At 55.8% G+C, this 15,320-nt stretch overlaps 3 protein-coding genes across 6 annotated transcripts; 2 read left to right on the top strand and 1 right to left on the bottom strand.

Moving 5' to 3' along the window:
• The first annotated feature begins 129 nt into the window (after nucleotides 1-129).
• On the top strand, nucleotides 130-5,783 carry GAL3ST4 (galactose-3-O-sulfotransferase 4). Its single transcript, XM_065892837.1, has 4 exons — nucleotides 130-168; nucleotides 1,297-1,608; nucleotides 1,789-2,092; nucleotides 4,342-5,783. Exons 2-4 carry the CDS (start codon nucleotides 1,484-1,486, stop codon nucleotides 5,362-5,364), a joined length of 1,452 nt encoding a protein of 483 aa, XP_065748909.1. The 5' UTR covers nucleotides 130-168; nucleotides 1,297-1,483; the 3' UTR covers nucleotides 5,365-5,783.
• Nucleotides 5,784-6,240: 457 nt separating this feature from the next.
• TRAPPC14 (trafficking protein particle complex subunit 14) lies at nucleotides 6,241-9,838 on the top strand. The gene is made up of 11 exons (XM_065893390.1): nucleotides 6,241-6,648; nucleotides 6,861-6,956; nucleotides 7,062-7,191; nucleotides 7,358-7,444; nucleotides 7,594-7,714; nucleotides 7,820-7,967; nucleotides 8,099-8,181; nucleotides 8,288-8,451; nucleotides 8,994-9,148; nucleotides 9,380-9,573; nucleotides 9,685-9,838. Exons 1-11 carry the CDS (start codon nucleotides 6,241-6,243, stop codon nucleotides 9,836-9,838), a joined length of 1,740 nt encoding a protein of 579 aa, XP_065749462.1.
• Nucleotides 9,839-10,706: 868 nt separating this feature from the next.
• Nucleotides 10,707-14,064, bottom strand: LAMTOR4 (late endosomal/lysosomal adaptor, MAPK and MTOR activator 4). 4 transcript variants are annotated; one of them, XM_065892979.1, is made up of 4 exons: nucleotides 13,992-14,064; nucleotides 13,397-13,477; nucleotides 11,403-11,520; nucleotides 10,707-11,053 (listed from the first exon to the last, which is right to left on the bottom strand). In XM_065892979.1, the coding sequence occupies exons 1-4, from the start codon at nucleotides 13,992-13,994 to the stop codon at nucleotides 10,956-10,958; spliced, it is 300 nt and encodes a 99-aa protein (XP_065749051.1). In that variant the 5' UTR covers nucleotides 13,995-14,064; the 3' UTR covers nucleotides 10,707-10,955. The 4 variants fall into 4 exon arrangements, with proteins under 4 accessions (XP_065749051.1, XP_065749049.1, XP_065749052.1 ...); XM_065892977.1 differs by having other exon boundaries at nucleotides 13,917-13,994; XM_065892980.1 differs by lacking the exon at nucleotides 13,397-13,477 and adding an exon at nucleotides 12,476-12,478 and having other exon boundaries at nucleotides 10,956-11,053; nucleotides 13,917-13,994.
• Nucleotides 14,065-15,320: the final 1,256 nt, after the last annotated feature.

Raw genomic sequence — 15,320 nt, 5'->3', positions numbered from 1 at the left:
CAAGGCCGAATCAGCTGCAGAGACTGGCGGGACAAAGGGAGGGAGGGGGAGGAGCCTGGGCGCTGAGAAAGTTTAGGGGGAAAGTTGAGCCGAACGAGAAACCGGGCGGTGGCTGGAGCAGGCAGGAGGGCCAGACCCCGATTTCCCTGCTGCTCCTCAGGTGGCCTGGTGAGTGGGCATGTGAAGCCGAGGCCTCGGCCAGTGGAGGGACTCTAGAGTTTATGGGAGGAGACTTGGGGGGGGGTTTCATAGAGAGAACCCCAGAGGGAGCCGACCCAGGGCTCGCAACAGACTGAGCAGTCACCAAAGCTGGAGGGAACTGCGGGCTGGAATCGGGGGTAATGGGAGGAGACAGCGATGGATGGAAGGAATAGAAGAAATCTGGACACAGGAAGGAGTCCAGTGCGGGGCTGGATCCTGGAGGCTGGGTTGGGGGAGGAAATTGGGGGATGATGCCAGAGGGGACGGGTCTCTAGGTGGCCAGTGTGGGTTCTCTGCCTGGGGTCGCTCCGGGCTCGTCCTGGAAGGGGGCCGTCGGGGCTTGGTGGAGGGGCTGTGGGTTGGAATTGAAGGGGCAGGTCTGGACTCTCAGTAGATTGGGAAGCTGGGGCCTGGGAAGGAATTCTGAAGCTCGGCGTTCGGGTTTTGTCTCTTTGTGTCGCAGTCTCTCTCCAGCCCCACCCTCTCAATCCCCTTTGGGTGCACTGCTGGGGTTGGAAAGTGGGAATGGGGGTGTGTGGGATCTGGGCTTCCTAAACAACCCTATACCCCCCAGGCCCTCTCACATACTGGGCTCTGCCTGGCGCCGAGAGGGAAAGCATACCTGAGCTTAGATGAGCTGGTCGGCTCTTATTCTTTACAAAGTTGCTCCTGTGGTTTCACCTCCCTGGGTTCCTAAGCTGGTGCCCTGTCTGGCCCTCATTCGCTCCTTATGGCTTCTCCTCTCAGCCTCAGAATGGGGCTCTTCAGCCCGACTTGTCACAGACAGAGGGGTAGAGGAGGTGGTCAGGGGCCTAGTGATGTCTGTTTCACTGGTATGAGCGGACCGGTCTGATCTTTCTCCCCTTGACTTCCAAACCCCTGGGGCTCAGTGAGGAGCTGTCAGTGGGGGTTGGAAGGAGCTGCAGGTTGACAGCAGAGAAGCAGTCGTGGGGCGCCTAGAAGATCTGGGTGTAGAGAGGGCTTCCCCCTCCGCTGCCCCCCTGCCCAGAATGAGGTCTCAGCTGCAGCAGCAGCAGGAGAGGAGGCTCTACCCCCTCCTTAGACTCTCCTCCTTCCCCCTCATTTCCCTTCTAGACGCTGACAGAGGCAAAAATCTGCTAACTCAGGGGCAGACTCAACCGGGGCTGCGAGCAGACCTGGGGAATGAACCCCCAAACTCGAACCGGCGCCTTCCGCGGCTGCACGGCTGTCTCAAGCTGTCTCTGCCTCTGTGCCTTGCCCTTGCCCTGCCCCGCTCTAGCGTCCCCCTTCCCTGTGCCACATGGGCCCTCTGTCTCCTACCAGGACCATGCGCCTCTGGGGGCCTCGGAGCCTGGGGGTGGCTCTGGGAGTCTTCATGACCATCGGATTTGCCCTCCAGCTCTGGGGGGGTCCCTTCCAGAGGAGGTGAGTTCCCATCTTGTCCCAACGCCCCACAGATGCCCCCCCACTTGCTCCTCTCCGTCCCACCTGGGGCTGTGACTCTTGGGGACTCAGAGGACGCTCCACGCCCTCGTCCTTTCTCCTCAAGACACTCATCCACCTGCTGGTGAGGGACACGACACTTCCCCTCCCGTCTCTCCCCAGGCTACCTGGGCTGCAGCTCCGACACTCCTGGGCCTCAACCCTGGCACCAGCTGTTCCATCCTGCCTGCCACGGCAGCGACTCGTGTTCCTGAAGACGCATAAATCCGGGAGCAGCTCTGTGCTCAGTCTACTTCACCGCTATGGGGACCGACATGGGCTGCGCTTCGCCCTCCCCGCCCGCTATCAGTTCGGCTACCCAAAGCTTTTCCAGGCCTCTCGGGTCAAAGGCTACCGCCCTCAGGGTGGAGGCACCCAGTCCCCCTTCCACATCCTCTGTCATCACATGAGGTTCAACCTGAAAGAGGTGAGGAGTGTCGAGGGGGTGGACAGGACTGGCGAGAGATGGGCTCATGCCTGTAGCCAAGACCACCAGGGGAGGAGACCCCAGGCCTGGAGGTTCCCCAGGCATCCCCTCACCCAAGAGTTGGGCATGGGGGCCACAAAGGTGAGTCCTGCTGCCCCCTCCTCAGCTGTCCCTCCCTCAGAATTTTCTGGCAGCCGAAGTTCTGCCCTCTCCATCTAGAGTTTACTGCAGTCTCTCTCCTTGACCAATTTATCCTGCTGGCATCAGTGTCCCGCCAACTCTGACCCCACCCCGCCAACCCTCCCTCCAGGTACCTGGCCCTTCCTGGCCCCTTCCACTGGCACTACCAGGGCCCTGTGCAGTCACTGCCTTCTGACCCGGCTGCACCTCACTCCCCTCACATCTGCCAGATTTTGAGGATCAGCTACATGCCAAGCCCCAGGCCCAGCCCCACCCCCAACCCCCGGAGCCTCAGTTCTAAAGGGGGAGATGAGTGCACGCACTCACAGGTCTCACACACACACACACACACACACACACACACCTCTTGGAGGAAGAAAATCAATGGGCAAATGAATACATACAGGGAAAGAGCGAACTTTCACTGAATACTTCTTGGGTGCTGGATAGTCATCTTACCAGCATCCTGCCAGGAAGGCATTATAAGTGTCTCCACTACACAGATGAGGCGGTTGAATCTCAGAAAGGCTAAGTGACAGGCCTCTGTTAACGGAAAGCCACAGAGCTAGCATTTGAACCCAGGCCCAGCTGCTCCAAAGTCAAAGTGCCTTCTGTGGGCTGTGTGCGTGTGTATGTGTGTTTGTATTTGGAACTGTGGGGAGAATATTCATCAAAAGAGGTGGGGCTTTCTGGAGAGGTGGGTTTTATAGGAAAGGGTGGACATGACTTTGTAGTAAGGAAAATATCAGGTGTTCTTAGAGCAAAACATCTTAAAGACATGGTGGCAGTGGTGTGTGTGCGTGTGTAGGTGGTAGAACTTCAGTGGTGGCTGCAAAGGCAGTCCTGTTGGAGCTGGAGCAGGAGAAAGCAGCTGAGCAGCACGAATGTGATCTAATGGGGAGCGAGGGGGCACTGCTGGGAGCGAGGCGAGGACAGCGGTCACTGAGGCAGGTTCCTCTGGAGTTTAGGACGATTGTCACCACCCCTCACTACCTCCCATGTTCCCCACACTTCCACATCCTTCAAGGTAAGTGTTAACCCAGATTTACTGATGGAGGCTCTGAGAAGTCTCTGAGAAGTTCGATAACCTGCCCAAAGTAACAGGGTTGGTAAATGGCTGAACTGGGATTTTATTCCAGGTCCATCTGATGCCACAGACCGTTCTCTGCACTGTTTCCCTATGCCTTCAAAGAGACATACAGCTCACAGGCTCGCCCTGCAGGCATGCCCACATCGGCAGAGCAGACTGGAAGACTTGTCAGGGAGTCAGGTTCAATGACAGAGGTCGCGTTCAGAGGCAGAAACCCTTCAAGGAGCCCCAGAGCTGGGTTCTGGCATGGATCTGCCTGAAGGACCACGCTAGGGTGTGGCTCAGCCCAACTCCCACCTTCCTTCTTGCCCAGAAGTGGGATCACACATCCTAGGCCTCAGAGCAGCACCCTACCGAGTGGCCACGGCTACCCAGTGCCCATTCCAGGGGTGTCTCTTGCTCTGCAAGATGCCAAGGAGCCCCAGGAGTGCCCTGTCCTTCGGCCATCCTGGGCTTGGCCTGCCCCTGACGACTATACCTGAGACAGCATTGCGACTGCTCTGTCTCCTCCCTATTTGCTGCCAGTGATCCTCCTGAGAAGGCCTGAGGCCAGCTCCTTTCTTGGAGTTGTGACAGAGTCCCAGAGTAGGCACTTAGGTTTCTGTTGGAGAAGTGAACACAAAGCTTGATTCCTAGAAGTGTTACTGACCAAGGCAGACAGAAAGGCCCAAGGAAGTTAATGTTCTCCAGGAGCTTCCCATGTTCCAGGTTCCTTCCTATCCTTATCTCATGTAACCTCCATAATCACTTGGGAAGGAAGGTATGATGGATCCCCGTTTTGCAGATAAGCAAATTGAGTCTCAGAGATGTTAAGTGCCTTACCCAAGATCTATGTAGCTGGTGAAGGAAGCTGCGGGTTCCCAGCAGAGCTGTCAGAAGGAGGTTGGAAGAGGCTGGGGGATCAGTGGGCACTGGGTTTGCTCTTAGTTTCTTCCTGGCTTAGTTCTCTCTCCCTATGTCTGTTTCCTCTTCTCTGCAGGTACTTCAGGTTATGCCTTCTGACAGCTTCTTCTTTTCCATTGTCCGAGACCCAGCGGCTCTGGCCCGCTCTGCCTTCTCCTACTATAAATCCACATCATCGGCTTTCCGCAAATCACCGTCCTTGGCTGCCTTCCTGGACAATCCCCGAGCCTTCTACCAGCCCGGGGCCCGTGGGGACCACTATGCACGCAACTTGCTATGGTTTGACTTTGGCCTCCCCTTTCCCCCAGAGATGAGGACCAAGAGAGGGAATCCTCATCCCCCCAGAGATCCCAACCCGCCACAGCTGCCTTCTGGTGTTGGCCTGCGAGCCCACACCTTGGATCCCAATGCTCTCTTCCATCCCGTTCCCACTGCTGCTGATGGTCACAGCCAGACGTCCAGCTCTGCCTCTTTAGATTTGAGGTCTTCATCCTTCATCCAGTGGAATCTGGCCTGGCTGGACTCTGTCTTTGACCTGGTCTTGGTGGCCGAGTACTTTGACGAGTCATTGGTCCTGCTGGCAGATGCCCTGTGCTGGGGTCTAGATGATGTGGTGGGCTTCATGCACAACGCTCAGGCTGGAGGTGGGCAGGGCGGAAGTGCTGTCGGCGATGGTGGACTGACTGCTGAGGACAGGCAGCTGTCTGCAAGGGCCCGAGCCTGGAACAACCTGGACTGGGCTCTCTATGTTCACTTCAACCGCAGCCTGTGGGCCCGGATAAAGCAATACGGCCAGAGCCGGCTGGACAGTGCTGTGGCGGAGCTCCGGGCTCGCCGAGAGGCCCTGGCTAAACACTGTCTGGTGGGGGGTGAGGCTTTAGACCCCAAGTACATCACTGACCGGCGGTTCCGCCCTTTCCAGTTTGGATCAGGTAAGGTTTTGGGTTACGTGCTTCAGAGTGGCCTGAGCCTCCAAGACCAGGAGGAGTGTGAGCGCCTGGCTACCCCTGAGCTACAGTACAAGGACAAACTAGATGCCAAGCAGTTCCCCCCAACAGTCTCTGTGCCCCTCAAGACTTCAAGGCTACCCTCCCCCTAGGCATCAGACCACTAAGTCTTAGGCTGAAAAGCAGCTGAGCCACAGGGGCACAGTGATGAATGTGAGGCAGCCCCATGCCCTTTCTGCTTCCCCCAGAGACCATGTCTGCTCCCCAAAGGACCAGTGGAACTTAGCACGGATGTGGGCCCCACGTCCTCCAGCCTGTGCCGAGGAATCCTAGTCCTAGAAGCATCCTCCCCCCATCTTGCCCCTTTCCCTTCCCAGCACCTCGTGCCCCCCCCAGGTCCAAACAGCACTCTCAAAGCCCCCCTGGAGGAGCAAACCACGGAGTACGGCAGAGATTGTTTGGGACACAAGGGACAGGAATAACGCGTCCATCTCTCTATGAAATATTTGTTACTGGGCTATACTCATTTCACTATGAAATGTTTGTTGAATGAATAAATAATTTAAAACTTTGACCTGCTCTATATAGGGCGGAAGGGAAGGGGATGGAGCATCTTCCTGGGAGAAACGGGGTTGGAGGGGGTTCTCTTCATAGTTCTTCTCTAATAAGGGGTCTGTCTGCAGTCTCACCTAAACCCTTCACGCAGCGGGCTAACCACAGGAACACGCCGCTCCTCTTGTCCAAAATCCGGTCGCCCACAAATTCCGGCGCCTCCGAGGCCACGCCCCTTCCCTTCCGCTTCCGGTGTCTCTCCAGTCATTCGGCCCAGCACCCCGGTTCCGGCCCCACGGGGTCTCGGTTCCGGGCTCGTTGCCCCGGTTCCCGGCCCCGGCTGGTCTGTCGGGCCGGTCCGGCCACGCGCAGCACCGGTCGGGGCTCGAGGCTCCCCGGGCCCACCCCAGCGGCCCCCTCGCCCTCCGCCGGCCACGGCCCACCTCGCTCCCCGGCCCGCGCCGCCTTCACCGCCCATGGAGTCCCAGTGCGACTACTCGATGTACTTCCCCGCCGTGCCGCTGCCGCCACGCGCGGAGCTGGCTGGGGACCCGGGCCGGTACCGGGCGCTGCCCCGGCGCAACCACCTCTACCTGGGGGAGACTGTCCGCTTCCTGCTGGTGCTGCGCTGCCGGGGCGGCGTGGGGTCCGGCGCCGGAGGCGGCCCGGGCTTGGGCTCCCGAGGGGCCTGGGCAGAACTGGCGACCGCCCTGGCCGCCCTGGCCTCGGTCAGCGCCGGAGGGGCGCCCGTGGGCGGTGGCTCCGGCGACCAGGATTCCGAACCCCCGGGGGGCGGGGACCCTGGTGGTGGGGGGTTGTTTCGAGGCTGCAGCCCCCTCCTCACCCACGGCCCGGGCCCTGCTACCTCAGGGGGAGCGACCACGGTGAGGAGCTCGGGGCGACACGGCACAGGGCGGAGGGGCGGTCTGCTGGGCTCCAAAGACCGGAGGGGAGAGGGACGCTGGAGGGAAGCGGGAGGCCGGTGACGGGTGAGGAGAGGGGAGGGCGAGAACCACATACCGCAGATCTTAAAGGGAACGCTGGCGCTGCGGGCGGCCTTGACTCTTCTGCCCTCTTCACCCTTTTCACAACCCAGCTGCCTGTGGAGGAACCAATTGTGTCCACAGATGAGGTCATCTTCCCACTCACCGTTTCACTGGATAGACTGCCCCCAGGGACACCTAAGGCCAAGGTAAGGCTGGCACGGGGTAGAGCAGTTGTCCTAATTCAGACGCCCTTTCTGAGGCTGGCCGTGTGTCTTTTCTCTCGACTGTGGACCTGTGTCCCCTGTGCTCAGATTGTAGTGACCGTGTGGAAGCGGGAGGTTGAGGCACCAGAGGTCAGAGATCAAGGCTACCTGCGCTTGCTGCAAACCCGATCTCCTGCGGAGACCTTCCGGGGCGAGCAGAGCGCTTTCAAGGCCCAAGGTGGGGAGGAGAATGCAGAGAGGAAATGCTGGAGTCTGGAATTTGGGGGACAGTGGAGGGGTGATACTGGCAAGTGCCCAAGCTGGAGAGAAGAGCAAGATTAGAACTGTGGGTTGGAATGAGGCTCACCCAGCCCATCATCTCTTGCCTCCGCCCTCTCCTGCAGTGAGCACCCTGCTGACTCTGCTGCCCCCTCCAGTTCTGAAATGTCGCCAGTTCACTGTGGCTGGAAAACACTTGACCGTGCTCAAGGGTGAGCAGATTGGCGGCTCAGTTCTTGGGCAGCAGCAAGGGCACTGACTGGGTGTCAGTTACTCTGGTGGGGATAGATCCATTTTAGGGGGGAAAAGGTGGGGTCCAAGGGGTCCAGATACTCTGAGCTGAGCTGGTTACCTCCGACAGTGCTGAACAGCTCCTCCCAGGAGGAAATTTCCATCTGGGATATCCGCATTCTCCCAAACTTCAATGCCAGTTATCTGCCTGTCATGCCCGATGGCTCTGTGCTGCTGGTGGACAATGTCTGGTGAGGTCCTGGGGAGGGGCAGGGCCGCACAGTGGTGGGGATGGGGGCAGGGCCGAGAGCTCTGGTGTGGAAAGATCCAGCTCTGGTCCCTTTCTTCTGAACTAGTCACCAATCTGGGGAAGTCTCCATGGGCTCCTTCTGCCGGCTCCCTGGTACCTCTGGCTGCTTCCCCTGCTTGCTTAGTGCTCTGGAGGAACACAACTTCCTGTTCCAGCTCAGAGGGGGTGAGCAGCCCCCTCCAGGGGCCAAGGAGGTGAGTATAAGAGACTGGTGTGTTCAGGAGAAAGGGTGAGAAAAATGCAGTGGGGGGAAGAGGCCAGGGGGTTGACTAAGGGGAGAGGGAACCTCTGATACATGTGATGTTTCCCTTTGTCCCTCTGGCAGGGCCTAGAAGTTCCCCTGATCGCTGTGGTTCAGTGGTCCACGCCGAAGCTGCCCTTTACCCAGAGCATCTATACCCACTACCGGTGAGTTTGTGGGACACCCCACCCTGGCCCCGCCTGGGTACCATCCTGTTCATCTTTGTTTCAAAACACACACATCCTGCTTCCCTCTCTCTCTCATTGCTTCTAGCCTGCCCAGCATCCGCCTGGACCGCCCGTGCTTTGTGATGACTGCTTCTTGTGAGTCCCCTGTTCGGACCTACGAGCGTTTCACTGTCACCTATACGCTGCTCAACAATCTCCAAGACTTCCTTGCTGTGAGGCTCGTGTGGACCCCGGAGCACGCCCAGGCTGGTAGGTGGCTGCCAGGCCTAACCTTGTCCCGAAGGAAGGGAGGGGAAGGGAAGCAGTCACAGAGATGGGTGACTGTGGCTGGCTGCTTCGGCTCTGAACGGGGGTGGTCTCCATGGTGTCACAATGGAGAGTTTAGAGAGGCCGCGGGGCAGAGTGATTTTAAGGGCCTTCACACTGGAGCTGGGCTCCCTGGTATGTTTGACTTGTACCTCTCCCACTTCTTAGCTGTGTGACCTTTGGTAGGTTACTTAATCTCTCTGAGCCTCAGATATTTCATCTCTCAAACAGAGAAAATAATACCTCGTGGGGCTGTTACGGCGACTTAGTGAGTTAATATTATGTGAAGTAGTTAGAATAGATCTCAATACACAGTAGGTATTAGCTACTGTTATTTATAAAATTCAGCAAACAATAGCATATACTCAGTTTACTCCACAGAATGGCTCTGAGGATCAAAACAAGACTGTGCTCGTGAACGCCCTCTGCAAACTGAGGAACACCATACAGATGTGTTTCCCAGCCCCCGTTTCTGTCCCCCCCAGGAAAGCAGCTGTGTGAGGAGGAGCGCCGGGCCATGCAGGCAGCCCTGGACTCCATCGTCTGCCATACACCCCTCAACAACCTCGGCTTTTCCCGGAAGGGCAGCGCGCTCACCTTCAGTGTGGCCTTCCAGGCTCTGAGGACGGGGCTCTTTGAGGTGGGCTGGTGGGGGCCAGGCTGTGTGCTGGGTGAGGCAGAGCGTCAGGTGGAAGGAGTCAGGGCCGCTGGCTTCTGTGGCTGAAGCATAATGGGTGGTGCTACAAAGCTGCGCGGAGGGAAGGTGGAATTTAGATCCGACTTCGGCCTGTCAAGTGGGGAAGATGACCTGAAAGGAGGTCCGGGGCCTGGAGGCCGAGCTGGGTGGCTGATCCATGTCTCCCTACCCCAGCTGAGCCAGCACATGAAACTGAAGCTGCAGTTCACCGCCAGCGTGTCCCACCCTCCGCCAGAGGCCCGGCCTCTCTCTCGCAAGAGCAGCCCCAGCAGCCCTGCCGTCCGGGACTTGGTCGAGAGGCACCAGGCAAGCCTGGGCCGCTCTCAGTCCTTCTCCCACCAACAGCCCTCCCGCAGCCACCTCATGAGGTACGGAACCGCGGGAGGGGTGCCAGTGGACTTGGTAGAGGCCGGAGTTGGAGAGGGAGCAGGGAGGGGCCCTGGGTCCAACCAGAGCTCATAGCCTCTGCCTTCCCCCAGGTCGGGCAGCGTGATGGAGCGCAGGGCCATCACGCCCCCCGTGGCCTCGCCTGTCAGCCGCCCCCTCTACCTGCCCCCGGACAAGGCTGTGCTCTCTCTGGACAAGATCGCCAAGCGCGAGTGCAAGGTCCTGGTGGTGGAGCCCGTCAAGTAGCGCCATCCAGCTCTCCTCCCTCTCACACTCCTGGAAATCAACAGCCCCCGGAGCAGTGCTCCCTCCAGGCTGTGCCTCCCCTGGGATGCCTCCCACCGAGGGTGAGGAGGCCCTCAGGGCCGCCTGTCTGTGTCTGCTGATGAGGGACGAGGGAAGAAGCTGTGAAATGGACAGGGATGGCTGCGGCGTGAAGCCAACAGTATTTCCCGGACCTCCTGGGGGGGCTGGCCCCACCCCTCGGCCAAGGCAAGGGCTCCAGGAGCTCCCTTGCCCCCTGCCTTGCACCCTGGTTCTAAGTTTACAAAGTGTTTTCCTCGTTCCTTTAAGTTGTCTTCCCTGCCTCTGACACTCCCTCCCTCCCTCCCACCCACAGGGCTGAGATCAGAGGGTGGTGATGGTAAAGGGACCCGACAATGACATGACCCTCCTGTCTCAGGTCAGGGGAGAGAGCTTGGTGGCCTCCCCTCGTCCTCATGTTTACGTTTGCAGTCTGAAGCACTTTACGTGGGGTTTTTTGGTTTTTTGGGTTTTTTTTTTGGTTTGTCTGTTCCTGTAACTTATTCTCCAACTACTGCTTCCAACTGAAATAAGACTATTAAATACCTGTTCAGGAGGGAGAAGAATGACTGTTCTTTGTGTGTTGGTGGCAGGAGCAGAGAGCCAGGGGCTCAGAAAGATTTCCTTTAGAATGTACACCAAATAGCTCCCCTCAGCTCCCTTCCCACCCATTTTCTTTTTCTTCTGAGTCCCAGTTTTAGATGTCTAGAGGTGGCCTTGCTCCACTCCTCTGGGCTGAGGCCCTAGAAGCTGGAAGACACATGGGGTGTGACCCTCCTCCCCCAATACACACGACACATCCCTGGGCCTGGGAACATCAGACTCACGTTTATTAGGAGGGAAGGTGAGGAGAGGGAGGTCCCCTTGCCCTCACTCTCCTTAACATAGTACAGAGTCCCCAAGCCTCTGCCCTTCCCGGTAGGGGTGGGGAAGTGGGTGAGCAAACAGCCTTAGTTCTAATGGCAATCAAGAGAGAGGCGGGGGCGGGGGGAGGTTTGCGTCTTCCTCATCACAGAGGCTCACGGCCCCATCCACCTCTGCCCCTTGCCCTCTGGCAGGCTCACACGTCAAGGGGCTCCCGGCCTCGGTTCTGCCTCTTCACCACAAACACCCTCTGTCCCGACACGGTCACCAGCAGCGTGTGTTCTCCAAAGACCACTGGAGGGGAGACACACCTTCCCCCGCCCCGGGAGAGGGAAGGGAGCAGAGAGTTAGTGGGGTGCGAAGGCCTCCCTGGGGGTCACCACAAACTGGCTGGGCTCCAAAGCCAAAGAAATTTGACAGTTCCAAGCTCAGAGATTTGAAGATGAGAGGTCTCCATTAAATCCCCTTCTCTTGCTTTCTCATAATTCTGATGCAGGGGTGAATACCAAGGGGAACAGAGTGGCCAGAACCAGGGACCCCAGGGAGGTGGTGGGCAGCTGGTAGGAGACAGGTGCTTTTCCCTGAGAAGAGAAGCCTCGGGGAGCAGCACCCCCCAACACCGTCACCAGGGCCAGGGGCTCACCCGACAGGCGCTTGAAGGGTACGTTCATGCTGTGGTGCAGCCGGAAACCGCAGGCCGTGCTGACCAGCTCAGAGATGGCGCTGGCTGCCTGCTCGTCATTCTCTAGATCCCCAGATGACTGCATGCAGACAGAGGAGGGAAGATGGCAGGAATTAGGGAACAGAATTGGGAGAAAATTCCAAGGACACTTTGGCTCTAGCACTTGTAACCTGCCTCCACTTTCCAATACCCCAAGGTCACCCCCGGTTTTGGAAAGACCCACCTGAAAACTGCCCTGTGACGTTGTTGCCCCTCTTGATGCCATCCTGTTTGTCAACCTTAAAATACCGGGCTTCCTCCTGGGAAGCAGTGACTCTCATCCATTTCTTTACTGACGCTGTTTTCCTAATCCCTGAATCTTGATTTCTCTCCCTGTTCCCACTTATTTGATAAAATCACATTCTCAAACATCAGTGCCCACCCACCACAGACTTGTCCCAGGCGCTGTCTTTTCCTCAGTCTTCCCGTTTGTTGCCCTGTCTGCAGAATCTGAAACATAAACATCCCCTTTGTCCCTGAACCCCTTCCTACTACCTAGCCCTTGGGTAATGATGTCACAGTGGCCTGGGCTTCCTCTTTTCTCGTGATGATCTCAACTTCCTACCTCCTCAATATGGGCCTCCCACTGAGTCAAATTCAGCACCCTTTGCTCTCTTGGACATTCTGTACCTCAGTTACCTCATCTGTAAATTGGGGACAACAATACCTATCTTACGGGCTTGTTGTGAGGGTTATGAGAGCATATTAGCAAGATGCTTAGAATAACTCCTAGCATTATATATTTAATTGCTGTTTTTCTATATCAAACTCAGTGTTTAAAGTTAAGCCACCAAAATTCCCCTTACCTCTCTCCCTCCGCAATCAACTTCCTTTCTTAAGTCCCTGTTTGCTAAGGCACCATCATTCTAGGCTTGAGTTCAAAGTCTTACAGCATGGAAAAGTTATCTCCTCTATTACCTATCTCTAGTCATTAGGAAGACATATCGATTCTTCCTTTAAAAATCTCTTCTCCCCTTGCTCCTTCTCACTGCCACCAGCTGTTTCATACCTAGATTTTGGCAACAGCATCCCTGCTTCTGAATCCCTCTCCTTCCGGCTCATCTTTACACCTAATAGAACAGTTCTGCTCAATCACTTCATCAGCTCATGTTTCTGTTCAAAAACCCTTCAAAGCTCCTATTACCCGCCAAGATTAATCCACAGGTGTTAACCCAGCCTTGAAAGTCCTCCACAATCAGATATTTCCTTAACATATCCTCTTCTTCCCCCAAACATTTCCAAATCTTTTCAACATAAACCCAGCAATTCAGACAGGCTGATGTCACACTCCTGCAAATATGTCCACCTCCCAGCCCTGAATATGCTCTTTCTTTTCTGCCTGTTCACAACCATCCATCTTTTAAGGCCAGCTGAATTCTTGTCTCTTCCAAGAAAGTTTCCTTGCCAAAACACAAGTTATAACACGAAGGGCTGAATCCTTCACTCTCTGGACTCCTTCAGTTATCTTTACCACGTGCAATACTTTGAACTTTTAACCTTAAGCCTTGTCTCTCTAGCTGAACTTTTAACCTTAAGCCTTGTCTCTCCAGCTAGATTGAAAACTTCTAGAGCACTGACACTATATTGTACTGCAGAACAAAATACCAAGCCTCTTCAATAAATACCAAATAAAGACATACTCAAGAATAACTCAGGTAGTGTCAGTTATCAACAAACCTGTAACTAGTCTGGCTTTGGTAAAGTCAGTAAACCTCTTTTACCTGAAAACAGTTACAGGACTAAGATTCCAGAGAGAGATTAATTGATTTAATTCCTGAATTTAATTCCTATATGCCAGGCATGATACCAGGTAAAGACCAAGAACAGAGACAAATCAGGTTAAACTGGGCAACATTAGAAGGCATCATCGGGCGATGTGTATTGGAGGAACCCCCCCTCTCTTTTCCAGAACGCACCGCCAGCACTGCGCCTTCACTCAGCACCAGGTAGCCGAGCTGGTCTGGGATTCGCTCCAGCCCCTGGGTCAGTGCAGAAGTCTAGTGGGTAAAGATGCAATCAGTGAGCAGCAGGCTAAGAGAACAGCCCTTGGCAAACCCAAGAACAGCCCTTGGCAAACCCAAGTCTCTCTCTTGACAATGGCCCCCCAGGCCTCTTTCCCCAACCTGGGCCCTTCCAGACCCTCTTCCCTCTACATGGCCTTCAACACTGATCTTCCTGAGCCTCCGTCAGTCCTCACTCTCTGCCCCTGGGCTCCACCGGCCTTCCACACCCCACCTTTGCTACCCCACAGACAACTCCCCTCAGCCCGGTCTCCAATTCCACCTGTGGCCCGCCGCTCCCCCTCAGATTACTCCCCAGCCTCTATACACCCTCCCACCGTCCCCTGCTCAGCCCTCTACGTCGCCACCCCTCCATCTCCATTCCCTCTCGGTCCCGGGGCGGATAGGAGGTGAGGGCGGAGTGCAGGCTCAGGACTGGGCGACCAAAGAGATGGGGGGGCAGGGACACCGAACCCCCGGCGCGTAGTCCCGCGCATGCGTCCTCACTCACCATCGCAGCCTTAGGTGCTGGGGGGCGCTCACTGCCAGACGTAGCTTCCGGCTCCAGTCCCAGGTGACGTGATTCCACCCGGCGGTCTCCTCCTCCTGCCTTGCACCGCCCGACTTGAGTCCCGCCCCCAGAATGCGGATTGGAGAGTGGCTACGTCATCAGACTTACTCTGCCAGTGTGGAGCGCCGCTTCCCGGAGGCGCACGCGGATTGGCCGCAGATCCTCTTTAACATTCATCTCCTCTTCCCTCAGCCCCAAAGCGCCGAGATGGGGGGCCATGCCGGCGGAGGGGCGGGCCTGGGGGGGCGGGGCCGGAGGGAGGAGGTTGGGCTAAGGGTTTGTGCCTGCGCACACAGGCGGCCCGGGTTCCACCTAGGGCTAGACCGCCCGCAGTGGACAGTGAGAGAATAGAGTAAAAAAACGTGAACTGCAGATGAAGAGCTATTCAAGTGCTACTCTTGTGCCTACTCCGGGCAGCTCTCTAAGACAGAAATTTGTTCCCAAAGTGGTTTTTTGTCCTGGGATTCTGTAAGAAACGGTGTGATGGTGCACTGATCCCTCGCTAGCCAAGGCAGCTGCAATACTGAATATTCTCTGCCAGGAATAATTAGAAAATGACCTTGGAGTCATTTTTAAATATATGAGTGTCATAGAAATTTTTTGTTTTAATTTAAATAGTTTTTAGGGCTGCTGCAATGTTAATGTGGGTGAGGGAAAATGATAAGTAGTAATAAAACAGTAAATACTTGATGAGGATGTGGAGAAATTGGAGCCCTCATACATTGCTGGCAAGAACGTAAAATAGTGCAGTTGCTGTGGGAAACAGATTGGCAAGTTTCCTCTAAAAGTTAAATATAGAGTTACTATATTTATAAATGAAAATTAGATGTAGAAAAGTTAAATATGACCTAAAAATTCCACTCCTAAATACATACCAAAGAGGGTTGAAAACATACATTCACACAAAACTTGTACACAAATGTTTATAACAGCATTATTGACAATAGCCCCGAAATGGAAACAACCTAAATGCCCATAAACTGAAGGCTGGATAAATGAAATGTGGCATGTCCATACAGTGGAATACTATCCAGCTATAAAAAGGAATCAAGTACGGATCTGTGCTACAACATGGATAAACCTTGAAAACATTATGCTAAGTGAAAGAAATCAGACACACAAGGCCACATATTGTCTGGTTGTATTTATGTGAGATGTCTACGCTGGGCAAATCCAAAGAGACAGAAAGCAGATTAGTGGTTGCCAGGAGCTGAGTGGAGGGGGAAATGGGGAGTGACTAATGGGTGTGAAGATTCTTTTTGGGTGATG

Source organism: Phocoena phocoena, chromosome 15 (genome assembly GCF_963924675.1).
Source record: "Phocoena phocoena chromosome 15, mPhoPho1.1, whole genome shotgun sequence".
NCBI lineage: Eukaryota > Metazoa > Chordata > Mammalia > Artiodactyla > Phocoenidae > Phocoena > Phocoena phocoena.
Note: the sequence above shows the minus strand (reverse complement) of the source record. Positions and strands in the feature narration are given on the sequence as shown.

Excerpts from the sequence above, each read along its gene's own strand:
- GAL3ST4 (XM_065892837.1), top strand. The coding sequence starts at position 1,484 with ATGGGCCCTCTGTCTCCTACCAGGACCATGCGCCTCTGGGGGCCTCGG. Across the intron at positions 1,609-1,788 it reads GGGGGTCCCTTCCAGAGGAG|GCTACCTGGGCTGCAGCTCC; the intron begins GTGAGTTCCCAT and ends GTCTCTCCCCAG. Across the intron at positions 2,093-4,341 it reads TGAGGTTCAACCTGAAAGAG|GTACTTCAGGTTATGCCTTC; the intron begins GTGAGGAGTGTC and ends TCTTCTCTGCAG.
- TRAPPC14 (XM_065893390.1), top strand. The coding sequence starts at position 6,241 with ATGGAGTCCCAGTGCGACTACTCGATGTACTTCCCCGCCGTGCCGCTG. Across the intron at positions 7,192-7,357 it reads GAGCGCTTTCAAGGCCCAAG|TGAGCACCCTGCTGACTCTG; the intron begins GTGGGGAGGAGA and ends CCTCTCCTGCAG. Across the intron at positions 9,149-9,379 it reads TGAGGACGGGGCTCTTTGAG|CTGAGCCAGCACATGAAACT; the intron begins GTGGGCTGGTGG and ends TCCCTACCCCAG.
- LAMTOR4 (XM_065892977.1), bottom strand. The coding sequence starts at position 13,994 with ATGGTGAGTGAGGACGCATGCGCGGGACTACGCGCCGGGGGTTCGGTG. Across the intron at positions 13,478-13,916 it reads CCCATCTCTTTGGTCGCCCA|ACTTCTGCACTGACCCAGGG; the intron begins GTCCTGAGCCTG and ends TTTACCCACTAG. Across the intron at positions 11,054-11,402 it reads ACCCTTCAAGCGCCTGTCGG|TGGTCTTTGGAGAACACACG; the intron begins GTGAGCCCCTGG and ends TCTCCCCTCCAG.